The sequence below is a fragment of the Micropterus dolomieu genome, linkage group LG10, assembly GCF_021292245.1.
Source record: "Micropterus dolomieu isolate WLL.071019.BEF.003 ecotype Adirondacks linkage group LG10, ASM2129224v1, whole genome shotgun sequence".
NCBI classification, from domain to species: domain Eukaryota; kingdom Metazoa; phylum Chordata; class Actinopteri; order Centrarchiformes; family Centrarchidae; genus Micropterus; species Micropterus dolomieu.
Window position 1 is genome coordinate 28,666,218 of NC_060159.1, and position 13,230 is coordinate 28,679,447.

At 50.3% G+C, this 13,230-nt stretch overlaps 2 protein-coding genes across 3 annotated transcripts in view; both read left to right on the forward strand.

Moving 5' to 3' along the window:
- LOC123978277 (NACHT, LRR and PYD domains-containing protein 12-like) overlaps window positions 1-13,230 on the forward strand; it is a 165,678-nt gene that overhangs the window by 133,089 nt on the left and 19,359 nt on the right. The gene's annotated exons all lie outside the window — the stretch shown is intronic.
- Window positions 9,549-13,230, forward strand: part of LOC123977355 (DNA-binding protein inhibitor ID-3-like) — a 5,865-nt gene continuing 2,183 nt past the window's right edge. Inside the window, exons 1-2 of one of the 2 annotated variants that reach the window (XM_046059984.1) lie at window positions 9,549-10,095; window positions 11,563-11,632. In XM_046059984.1, the coding sequence (XP_045915940.1) occupies window positions 9,694-10,095; window positions 11,563-11,622 (462 nt within the window). In that variant the 5' untranslated portion in view covers window positions 9,549-9,693 and the 3' untranslated portion in view covers window positions 11,623-11,632. Of the gene's footprint in view, window positions 10,096-11,562; window positions 11,633-13,230 lie in introns of those variants that run through there. The other variant, XM_046059982.1, reaches the window with a different exon arrangement.

A 13,230-nucleotide genomic window follows, 5' to 3' on the forward strand; every position in this document is an offset into this window, starting at 1 on the left:
CTGTCTATCAGACATATCTGCATGGATGAAGTCTCGCCACCTTCAACTAAACCTCTCTAAGACTGAACTCTTGGTCATTCCAGCCAAGCAATCTATCCACCATAACATCAAACTACAAATTGACTCCGCAACCATCACTCCAACCAGGGTGGTGATAAACTTGGGTGTCATGATTGATGACCAGCTGTCCTTTTCAGACCATGTTGCTGCTGTCTCTCGGTCGTGCCGCTTTTCTCTGTACAACCTAAGGAAAATCAGGCCCTACCTCACTCAGTACGCCACCCAGCTGAAAACTCTGCAGAGAACACTTCCTCTGATAACACCTCTAATCTCTGACATCCCTTCCTGTGCTCTTCTTCTATCCCCTACAACTATCTTGTATTGATTGCACTTTTTGTTAACTCTTACTTTTTCCCTACATATCTACCCCATTGATGTGATATGTACTGTGAGCTCTTACTAGTATTTATTGTCAGTTGTCTGTAGTTGATGCTCTGCTGTTGCTTTTATGTTGTTCCTCAAATGTAAGTCGCTCTGGATAAAAGCTTTGGATAAAAGCGACACCAAGGCGTCTGACCAAACATCCATATGTGACGAGTTGTGATGAGAAGGTGTCGGGGGGGGGGGGTCATCTCTCTCGTCCTGATGAATTGATGAACATTATTTTGGGATTAAGACTAAGATTAAGAGTTTGTCCTTGAGAGGAAGAGGCAGAGTGTTTGTTTAGCAGCAGACGTCTACAGATCGATGTGTCTGAGGGTCAAATGATGATCAGAGTCTGCAGAGCTGTTCGGGCTCTCAGCCTGCAGTCAGTGAGCAGGGATTAGAGAGCTCACTGTTACATATCCACCGCAGAGCTCTAAACCTGATGAGGCCGCATCCATCAGTGAAGTCTACAAACTGATCACCGCAGCCTGGGTCTGAACATGAAGAGAACCGGGGGAGTGATCGAGGACTTTCAACCCCCCCTCTCCATCATCAGGATCCTGGACCTGACAGAGACTGAGGAACCGCCTCAGCGACCCGCAGAAGCTGCTGGTGATTTTCTACCGCTGTGCCACTGAGGGCGTGCTGACGTACAGCGGCGTGGTTCAGCTGCCGAGTGAAGAACAGGGAGCAATAAAGATTCCTGGGAAAACTCTTCAGGGCCCAGTTAGCGGACATCACCCCCATCTCACCTCCTGCTGCCTTCACTGATCTCTCATCGTCATCAGAGACCCGTCCCGTATGTCCCATCACTGCTTTGACCTCCTGTCCTCAGGAAGACGATACAGGTCCATCTGGGCGAGGACCTCCTGCACCACCTGACCCATCAGCCATCATGTCCGCACTCAATCCGCTGTTCTGCACCTGAATACGCTGCATTGGATCACTGTTCATAACTGTGTCTGTAAACCTGTGCTGACTATACCTGCTGTCTTTTTAATATCTGTCTTTATTTTATTCCATCATGGACACCCGGTCTGATGCTCTGTATGCTGAGCTGAGGCAGCGCCACAGACTCTGATTCTGATTGTAGAAACATGTTCTCGTATGTAGTTTGTGTCTGTATTTGTTCTTCACATTCCTCTGTGCTGCTGTTCCAACCTGAAGGTTGTATATCTGATCTTGTTTATTACCACTTGCTCCAGGCTCAGAGAAGTAAAGTTGCATGTGATGACGGGCTCATAAAGACAGAGTTTGGGACTTGTTGGTCTGACTCAGGACATCAGCTGGCAGCTTTTTACAGCTTCTTCTTCTCTGGAAGCAACGTGCTGAGAGCGCTGTCCTGAAGCAGAGCGGGAATCTGCAGGCGGACCGATAAACGACACGCTGGCAGCTCAGGTTCTTACAGAAATATCAGTTATATCAAGTTCAGATTTACAATAAGTTTTGTTTTCAGATTGTTGTTGAGCTTTTATTAACGACATTATTTAATATCCCACTCTCTCCTGACGACAGTCAGAGGTCACGGCCCCTCCTCAGACTCAGGATCAGGTTTCTGCAGCCCGGAGACTTCATTTGTCCCTGTGTGCTGGATATCCCGGCTGACTCTGAACGCAGCACCGCGGGGTGAAACCGGATCCACCAGCCGGGCCTCAGCGCCGCTTTGAAGCGACACTGCTTGGTGTAAATGTCACCACTGGCCAGAGGTGGAGGGGGGGGGGTTAATAATTCAACAGGAAGGACCAGACCATCACTCACAGTTTGGAGGGGGGGACAGACCAGCAGTTCATGACAGACTCAGACAGGTTGCTGGTTCGGTCCCCGGCTCCTCCAGGTGCCTCTGAGCAGGACTGAAGCCCAAACCCCCCTCTGCACAGCAGGTGTGCGTGTTACCTGGTCTGTGGCTCCACCTGCTGGACGCTGACCTGCTCCACCACACGGCTGCCTCACACGTCTCCTGCTGATGTGAGATGCAGTTTCAGCCTCTAGATGGCGCCATTGCACCTGGACTGACTCCCATCATCCTCTCTGAGTCTGAGTCTCAGTTTCATTTATAGCTCAAGGTCTGTTTTCCTGCAGAGGTCCAGACCGCAGTCCGGGACAAACAGTCCCCACCGGAGCAGCACTATAGGCAGAGACCTCGATAATTATGGTAATATTGTAAACCAGCTGCAACATTATGACCACCTGCTGCCAAACCAGCCCCGCCCTCCTCCGGGTTCTGACACCTTTCTATCAGAACCAGTTTGAGCTTCAGTAGAAAAGTGAGCTCCAGGACTCGCAGCTGAAGTTTGTCTTTATTTTCTGCTCTGCTTTTGTCGAGTGCTAAACTCTTGCGTGGTGGTTTTCCTCTCTACATCAGCGTCCTTTGTGACATCAACACTTTTAAATGAAGCTAAACATCGACTCTGAGCACACCTGTCCTCCTGCTGCCCGATAGACACGCTGACAGGTGCCATGGTGACCAGGTAATCAGGGTTCCTCGCCTGTCAGAGGTCATAATGTTCTGGCTGATCCGTGTAAACTGTGAACTGCTGCCTCTGGCCTGAGACGTGTCAGAGGGTTGACGAGGGTCTGACAGGGAGGAGTTAGGTATTATAATGTGGCTTCAGACCACACAGACGCTGTCAGGAGACCAAGTTTAAAGTTTGTCCTCTAAATAAAAATCTGTCACATGAAATCAGATTTCTTCAGGTGATCCTGGTGACACCTGTGCAGCTGACAGCAGCTCCGAGCTGCGAGGACCCTTCAGGGAGGGTCGGTTCTTTGGGACGCCAGCTCCGGATCAAAGACAGGCCAGTTTATCTCCACTACAGAGACGCAGCGCTGCATTTACTATTCACACAATCTGTGCTCGCCGGCTGGTCGGGGGCTGCAGGGCGAGCGAAGGGGGGGCAGGAGATTAATGAATAAATGGCTGCAGGAGGACGACGGCGGCGTTTTGTTTAACAACAGGAAGTTCAGACCTTCTGTCTCGTCACCTCCCCACCTTCCTCCAGAGCGTTCATGTGAGTGCAGATTATTTTATCAAATTAAATATTATTAAATAATGCGTGTGTGTCAGCAGGCGGTGATGAAGAGGACGAGGTGATGGTTACCACGGTGACCTTGCTGGTGTTTTGGCTGCCGGCGGAGGACAGATGTTTTGCCTCTGGTCCTGAGGGTGAAGCAGAAACACAGTCTGGTTCCAGCAGCTGCAGCTGAGATCCAGACTGTCGGACGCTGTTACAGTCTGTGGCGCCGAGTCAGAAAATCCAACGCGGGACGAAATCATTTAACAACACGTTATTTTGTTCAACCTACCTCTTCACCTGGAGAGGGAGGCCGCTCTGATCAGGAGAGCGTCTTTAGCGTCTATATATAATAGTTTCAGACCAACGCACATCCCATAGGTTCTACTATCAGTGACAGAAATGTGGGAGTGAGGAGGTGGTTGGTTGGTTGGATGGACCAGAAACCGGACCTCAGCCCAGGAGACCGGTGCTCGATTTCCAAATGAAACAAAAAGTCAACACTGGTTCTGTAACTTACGTACGTAACCATAAGCGGAGATAGCGTGGGTGCCTGGGGCCCCGGCTAGGTAGGGGCCCCCTGCATGGCCGCAAATGCGTTGTCATTTGCTTGTAGACGCGACCGTACAAGAGAATTGCTTTCATTGGTCAGAGATCAGTGCAGCCGCTCTGTCTCACCCAGAGACTGTATAAAAAAACACACAGACACGTTTAAAAAACAGAATTCACAGAGGAAATGTTGTATTTCAAACAAACGGGAGACTTATTAGCTCATTTTAACTCCCTTCGCCGCCGCCATGCATCATGGGACTTCTGAGGCACGGACTTAGGCTGCTGTATTATCATGTACTTTTATTCAGTGTATAAATACACGGCAGATGTTGTCTGATGGTGATCGGGGGTTAAAGTACCTGAAGGTGATGAAGAGGAGGCTGCAGCTTCACACCAGATGCTCAACATGACATTTCTTGGCCGGAGCACTGAAGCCCTGTGGGGGGGGGCTGCCTTTCATCCCCGACCTCAACCTGCCCCCCCCGGCTAACACCTCGCTGACTTCAGAGCTGCACAATGCTGCTCCTGCTCCACCAGCTGAGCCCCGAGGGCCCCCGAGGGCCCCTGCAGCACCGCGGCTGTACAGAACACATCACACAGCCCCCCCCCCCCCCTCAGGACTGTCTGATGAGCAGCCACACACCAACATCAGGACCATAGAGAGATAAACAGGCCGCATACCAAACAATACTGGCTCCTGATTGGCTGGCAGCTCAGAGACAGAGCCAGTCCTGTTTCTTCTGGTCCAAATCATTTAGGTTTCAGAGCTCACGTCCTTTCATGAGCTTTCGCTCTTACAGTTAAAGTGAAAACGTCTCTCCAGCTGAACAGCAGTTTAAATCCAGAACAGAAAACCTCTGTAAAGATCGTCGCCCTGCTCTGGATCAGCGACACATTCTCATCCCAATCCCAGTTGTACCCGTCACACATGGACGCTTTGTCCAGTCAGCACCGGGGGAACCGCCGGAAAACATATTCAGCCAATCGTGTGGCTCCACTGACCTCAGTTTCAGATGTGGCGGCGGGAGGAGCAGGTGGGACCAGATCAGGATACGTGTCTACAGAAATACTGCGTTACTGGCTCCAGGTGTGACCTGCAGTACTGCAGGATGTGCCGACTGTGTGCAGAACCTCAGTTAGCTGTTGTAGTCAAGACCCCCCAAACCGAGACCGAGTCGAGACCAAGACCAGTTCCCCACATTACATGACAGACATTAAAATGTGGATCGAGATCAGAGGTACGTCTCAGACTGATCTGAAAGATCCACATTCCCTAAGAGCTGAAATCCACGTCAGCATCTTTATTCAACACGCCTTCCCACGCTGACCATCGCGGGGGGGGGGGGGGGGGGGGCAGCCGTTAACGGGAACAACACATTTTAATCAGGGTTACTGGTTTAATATGAAGCAACAAGTTTTACATCAAAGTTCGGATTTTAACAAATAAATCAGACAAAGCAAAACTAATTTATTGATATTCCCAAAGTTATTGACTGTTCTTGAAATAGTCCTCAATGTCCGAGTCAGAGACGAGACTGAGACCATCAAAAAGCGGTCTGGAGCACTACAAGAGGCTCCGGTGGGATGAGCTCATGGCGTCCCGGCGCTCTGGAGGCTCGTGCATGTGCAGTAGAAGAATAACCTGCCCGTTCATTCAGAGACCTGATCCTGTTAGTCCAAAGACCTGCACAGAGGCAGGACGTGTCTATGTAAGGACTTGGACAGGGTTTGGGATGCTGAACTGTAACGTGAGGCGAGGTGACCTATTTCCTGTTATTCACTGTTATTCACTGTGACAGATGACGACTGCACCTCTCATTTGACTGCAGCCTTAATTGTCCGGAGGCGCAGCAGCTGTGACATTTGTCCCGCTGTCCTCAGACTTTGCATCTTATCGCTGCGTGTGATCGGCGTCTGCCTGCAGCTACGCAGCTCGCAGCGCCGCTCTGATCCACCAACACGCAGCTGGAACATGCAAAACACGGCCTGCGGCCGCCGCTGGCTGCCTTATTCAAATCCAGGAGGCCACAGAGGGGTTTTACTGTTGTGCACAGACATTTCCCTAACAGAGGACACTGTCACCGCCGCTGCCGCAGCACAACAGGCTTTTGTTGTTTGTCTTACAAAGAGCGCAGGAGTCCAGCTGCTCACAGGCTGCAGCTCAGGTGCGCTTCAAATTCACAACTTTTCTTGTGTTTCCAACCCAGTACATGAAACCACGTCTGAAGAATGAAAAACTGCAAAAAGCCCACCATCAAAAACGTTTGGCGTCCCGGGCCTGTTTCTACAGGAGCCCGGAGCGGACAAAGCAAACACCGGCTCTAGAGAACGAGTTCTGCCCTCACAGCTTGTCCTGCACACTGAGTCTGTAAGACTTATTTTACTCCATCACACATGATCCAGCTGAATCAGACCCGGCTAGCTGTTCCCAGTCTTTATGCTAAGCTAAGCTCTAAACTCTGATCTTCTGCTGTTACAGGTGACTTTAATGGCTCAGACTAAAACACAGAAAGCTGTAATTACCCAGTCGAACCTGAACGCACCACATTAAGGTGTCTAGACTCTCCCTCAGCTCACCTGCTTATTACAGACACATTAAAGTGATTTAGCTGCAGCTTTCTGTCTGCACACGCGGCCTCAGGCTTTAGCTGGACTAAACTACGAGGTGGTCTTTATAGAGGTGAACTGAGACCAATGAAGGCAGGAGGTCGCTCTTTAAACCTGATGTAGAAAACAGAACTGACTCCTGCTATTGTTTTGTTTGCTGTGATCGATTTGGATCATTTACATTTCAAACTGCGGCTGTTATTTTATCTAAGTGCGTTAAATGTGTGCATCAGAGGGTTGTATCTGGATCTGCTCCAGGTCTGGACCTTTGCAGCGGGCCGCTCGCTTCCTGTTTGTGGTGAAAGAGACGTTAGAGAGATAACATCGACGTGAAGCTGCGCTCACCTGGGGAGATAACGTCAGGTGGGAATAAATTTAGTCAGCGTGCAGGTTAACCACATTTCTCCACAGCTGTTTGTTTTTCTGCTTATGTTAATAGTTGCCACGGTAACCAACTGCGAAAAAACAAACAAAGCGACTGAGCAAACGGACTGAAAGCTCCAGAACAAGCCGCTAAAGAGACCCTGAGACTGTTAAACCTACAAGATCAGTCACAGGTGTCATTGATGTTGGGAACACTGGGGACGCTGGGGACACTGGGAACACTGGGGACACTGGGGACGCTGGGAACGCTGGGGACACTGGGAACACTGGGGACACTGGGGACACTGGGAACGCTGGGGACGCTGGGGACACTGGGAACGCTGGGGACACTGGGAACACTGGGGACGCTGGGAACGCTGGGAACGCTGGGAACGCTGGGGAAGCTGGGAACACTGGGAAAGCTGGGGAAGCTGGGGACGCTGGGAACGCTGGGGACGCTGGGGAAGCTGGGAACACTGGGGACGCTGGGGAAGCTGGGAACGCTGGGAACGCTGGGGACGCTGGGGAAGCTGAGAACACTGGGGAAGCTGGAAACGCTGGGGACATTGGGGACGCTGGGGAAGCTGGGAACGCTGGGAACGCTGAGAACGCTGGGGACGCTGGGGAAGCTGGGAACACTGGGGAAGCTGGAAACGCTGGGGACACTGGGGACGCTGGGGACACTGGGAACGCTGGGGACACTGACGCTGGGGACACTGGGGACGCTGGGGACACTGACGCTGGGGACACTGACGCTGGGGACGCTGGGGACACTGGGGACGCTGGGGACACTGGGGACACTGACGCTGGGGACACTGGGGACATTGGGGACATGTCCCCACCACTTTTTTAAAGTATAATGTGTTTAATTTAAAAAAAGCCTTTAGAAAATTAACAAATTAAAATATAGAAGAAACAAATCGTCTTCAGCCAAAACAAACAAGCTGCTGATTATAAAATGACCCCAGAACATCAGTTACTTGAACAAAATGAAGTGTTTAATGATCTAAATTTCCTGGGGACGCTCATATAGCTCGGCTTTGATGATGACTTTAAAACACTGTTTAAAGATCTGGTCTCGTTCTCGTGAAGCTGATATCGTGATGTCTCTCCGGCTAAGTGTCTCCTCGCAGCCCTGATCTGAGCCTCTTGTCCCACCTCTTCTCAACACAAAGTGACGCCCTTGCATTCAGTCCCGCGCCGTCTCGTTAAGGACTCACACAGCTACACCTACGTTTATTGAGGCTGCGACCTCTAGAGGCCGTATGACGGGAGCAGAGGAGGAAGCCAGGAGACAAATTATAAACAGGACGAAAGTCCACGTCAGGAGGGGGACGGGTCTGAAACCAAGTAAACATTGAGTTATTTAGAGTTTTGTTTTTTTAACCACGTGTTTAACGTCATGTGACTTGTCGCTGGACTACAGGAAACGTTCATGTGTGTCGTTTTGAGAGGCGTGGCCATTTAGGCACGAGGACATGTTGTTCTGTCACTTAGTCCTGCCGGTCCCGGGTCTCAGCTCGTCGGTACATAAACTGTTAAAGGTGTTGGAACAGAACATGTTTCAGTCCCTGTCCTCTGGTGGAGGAACCAGAGCGAAGCACCAGTTTAAACTTTAAACTGAATGGACGAAGAAACCAGCAGAGAGACTAAAATGTGATGAAACCCTCCGTCAGAAGGAAGTCCTCCTCCTGGATCTGGTGACACGCATCAGGCAGCTTCACGTCCTCATGACCCACCTGCAGCTTCTTCTTCTGTTTTTCCTTTTCTGTCAGATTAAGGCGACAAACAGCAACAGAGGAATAAAGACCTGGTCCAGTGAGACACTCTCATGTCTGTGATGTGTGGACCGGCTTCCCTCTGAACACAGAGCTCAAACCACAAACAGGTTCTGGACTCGGTTGGTCTGGAACAGGCCGCAGGCTGCAGGCTGGTCTAAATCTGTGTTTGGACTTTTCTTTCACATCAGAGCAGGATCACATTAAACACGTGGCATCTTTAGATTATTGTTGAGTTAATGAAATAACAGTTGAAGGCTGAGTCAACACTCGTCTCCTTAAATCTTCTCTCTGCAGCATCATTGGATGCTTCACTTTTACATTTAGAGGTCTTGAGTAATGTTGGTTAAATAACAGCTGGAAACAGACTTTAGCAAATTTACATGAAAACCTGGAGTTCTGAATCTGGAGATCTGCTGCACAGACACATGACCTCCTGGCTCTGAGCTGAAGCAGCCGCAGTTTCACTCAGACTGAACTGAAGATCAGATCCTGAGATGCAGCAACAGTCCTGCCGTAAACACCGAGACCTGCAGCTGGCTGACATATTCAATGATAAATATTCTAACCAGGTGTGTTTTATATCTATTTACAAACTTGAGATGTTTCTGATGGTGACTTCTCTACATTTAGCTGATAACTTCAGTTACTTTGCAGATTAACACTTTGAATAATTACAAACACTAATATATGATGTTGCACAATCTGCAGGACTTCTTTGCTCCTGAACAGCAGGCAGGTGACAGGTGAGCTGCTGGACTCGCTGCTCGCTCAGGGACCAATCAGCTGGCTTGAGATGTTGACTGACTCCGCTGAGAGCCAATGAGCGTGCAGCTCAGCCTGCAGCGGCTCTATAAGCAGCCCGGCGCTCCTCCCGCAGCTCAGTGAGGCTCCTCTCTCCGTGTCTCAGTGATGCTGTTTGTTCTCATGTGAAGCTGCAGCGACCGCCAGGAGACATGAGACCCGGCAGCCCGGTGCCGTCTGCGGGCAGGAGGAGGAGGAGCAGCGGCTCCCTGAGCCGGAGCCGCCGGAGCCTGCGCTGCTCTCTGCGGGGCTCCTACCGGAACAAGAGCCCGGCGGCGGCGGAGGAGGACGAGCCGCGTGTTCCGGAGCTCCTGCTGCAGGACATGAACCTGTGTTACCGGCTGCTGCGGCAGCTGGTTCCCGGTCTGCCGCCCGGACGGGCCGCCAGCAGGGTGGAGATCCTGCAGCACGTCATCGACTACATCCTGGACCTGCAGACCGAGCTGGACGCCTCCAGCCCGGCGGGGGACCGCGGAGAGCCGCTCCACCGGGACCGGATCCAGCAGCGGCCACAGAGCGGAGAGAGCTCCGGGACCAGCAGCCACACCTGCCAGGTAGGAAGCAAACAGGTTATTGATCAGGTAGTGATGATCAGCTCTGAATCTCCAGCTCCTGTTGGTTTGAAGACAAACATATTGATGATGTATCGATTAGAAAACTGGAGCCTAAACAGTTTCTGAAAGAGAAGAAATGAGGCGGGTTCTTGATCCAGATCACTTTAGACCCACAAATCAGAGCGGCATTAATTGACCATCATCACTAACAGAAACGGCCCACAGCAGAGAACTTTAATCCACATGTCTGCTACACACACAGCAAATTAAAAATACAGGCAGGAGAAACCAAATGAAAATAAAAGCTGTGACAGAAAAGAGCTGCAGGATAGTTTGTTCATTAGAATCATTCTGGACATTTAAAACAGGTCAGCTGTTCTTGTGTCTGATTACAACAGAGGTCCGGCCTCTGACCAGGTCCATGACTCCAGGTTTACATCCTGTTTTTTAAACTCGTTAAAACGTTTTCTCAGATTTCCTTCTCCAGATTATGTTGCTGCAGATTATTGATTATCAGTCTGGACTTTCTGGTTCTTCACAGCAGCTTTAACTTAAACCTGGATCATCCTGATCCTCGGCACAGGAACTCCTTTCAGCCAGTCGTGCCTTGAACGTTACTCATCCATGTTTGAGGGGCCCTGCAGGCTCCTGAGGGAACCAGTGCAGCTGCAGGGGACAGACTGGGGCCCGTGTTTGCAGACTTTACTGAAATCGAACAGAATAAAATAAAAAGGTTTAGTGGAGTTTGTTTGTGAGACCAGATTTTAGTTCAGACTGAACTTCGTAAAACAGACCAATTAAATCGACTTAACAGATTTAAGGACTTAAGGGCCACAACCTGCTACTGGAGCCCCGCCTCTTCCTGTGGGCTGGTTTTCACAATAAACTGTCCCAAAATGATCAGCAGGTGGAGACCAGGAGACGCCGGCTGATTCAATTCAAACACTCTGATCAACTCGTCACGTAGTCTCAGGTCCAGATCAGAACCGCTGTTCACCACAGTAATCTGATCCGGATCAACTCGTCACGTAGTCTCAGGTCCAGATCAGAACCGCTGTTCACCACAGTAATCTGATCCGGATCAACTCATCACGTAGTCTCAGGTCCAGATCAGAACCGCTGTTCACCACAGTAATCTGATCCGGATCAACTCATCACGTAGTCTCAGGTCCAGATCAGAACCGCTGTTCACCACAGTAATCTGATCCGGATCAACTCATCACGTAGTCTCAGGTCCAGATCAGAACCGCTGTTCACCACAGTAATCTGATCCGGACTCTCATGGAGACAAAATAAAGTTTTCACTAAGCTGAACATGGACTTTGAGCTACGAGTGCAGAACTTCACCTTGATGTTTTCTGAGTCGTGAGGCTTCCCGGGATATCGTGTTCTGCCAAACAGGAAGTGAAGCCTGTTGCACAGGAGGATCTGACCTTTGACCTGTTTCTCCTCTTTGTGTCTCTGCAGTCCAGCGAGTTCCCCAAACCAGACTTTGAGGACGAGGAGAGCCGGGCCCCGCTGCACTGATGCGATGGAGGTGAGGCTCTGGAGGGCCAGCAGCAGCTCTTCACTCAGTCTGTGCCTTCCCTGTTGGTAAAATATCCCCCCCCACTGTGTGTGGTCATGTGACTCCGCCCAGCGCTGCTCAGCTTAGCCAGCGCTAACCGCCTTCACTGTCCAGCAGGGAAACATCAGACTTTCACTAACGGAGTCACTGCGACCTGCTCTGTCCGGTTACTGGCTCGCTCTCGTCGTTACCCGCCTGTCACGTAGGTGTCAGTTACCCTGGGGCTGCTGGGAACATGTCCCTTTCTGAAGTAGCTCATTTTGTCCCCGTCACTTTCTAAAAGCATCATTTGTTAAAAATGTAAAGGTAGCTGCACCAGGGCGGAGACGGATCCTGTTACAGCTGGGCTGATGTGGTTTTGACACAGGGCGGGATGAAAAATGTTATCACGATAAAAACACTTCACATCATTTGATTTTTTTAAAAACAAAGTTTAAAGGCTGTTTTTTGCTCCTGAGTGAAAGTTAATGTGGTTTGAAACTTTTCTTTCTGCTCAGAACAAACACTTGATGCCAAACAGAGGATCACTTCACAAATCTGAGGCAGAACATTCACAACTATTCTGAGAAAATCTCTTCTCAACAAACATGCAGGAGGAAAATGAAGTCCAATCTGTTTTCAGTCCCTTTTCCTCAACAAAATAAAGATCTTAGTAGAAACATTAAGTGCTGATTCGTTCCTGATTCAAATGAATTCAAACATTCATTGATATATTGAACATTTGTTATTTTGTTAGAGGAAAATTATATTGTGATACTTAAATTTTATTGCCCAGCCCACAGACTGCATGCAAGAAGTGGGTGTCGTCATGGTGACGTCACCTGTTGGTTTGTGGACTGCCGTTTTGAAGCCTCGAGTTTGGCTGATAGGGCGCCGCCATGTTGAGTCTTTGCAACCAGCGGAACCGGACGTGACCATATTTGGACGAGATGGCTAACGGCCGTGTGCAGAGCTAGCTAGCTTAGCTAGGTACATCTATAATTCACGTTATCCATCGTCGCCATGGTAGCGACTTGTCAATCAGCTTGTAGCCCCGCCCTAAAGCCTCCCCTGCTTCCTGGTCTCTGTTCCTCTAAATGGGACCAGAATTTACTAAATGAACATCATGCTGTGTTGAAGAAGACTTGAAACTAGCGACTGAGACCATAAACTCATCAGGAAAGTGTTTACTGAGGGAATAAATCAGCTGACAAGTAGAAACATTTTCTTTCTGCAGCCGGTGGAGTCGCCCCCTGCTGGCTGCTGGAGAGGACGCAGGTTTAAGTCGCCCCCTGCTGGCTGCTGGAGAGGACGCAGGTTTAAGTCGCCCCCTGCTGGCTGCTGGAGAGGACGCAGGTTTAAGTCGCCCCCTGCTGGCTGCTGGAGAGGACGCAGGTTTAAGTCGCCCCCTGCTGGCTGCTGGAGAGGACGCAGGTTTAAGTCGCCCCCTGCTGGCTGCTGGAGAGGATGCAGGTTTAAGTCGCCCCCTGCTGGCTGCTGGAGAGGACGCAGGTTTAAGTCGCCCCCTGCTGGCTGCTGGAGAGGACGCAGGTTTAAGTCGCCCCCTGCTGGCTGCTGGAGAGGATGCA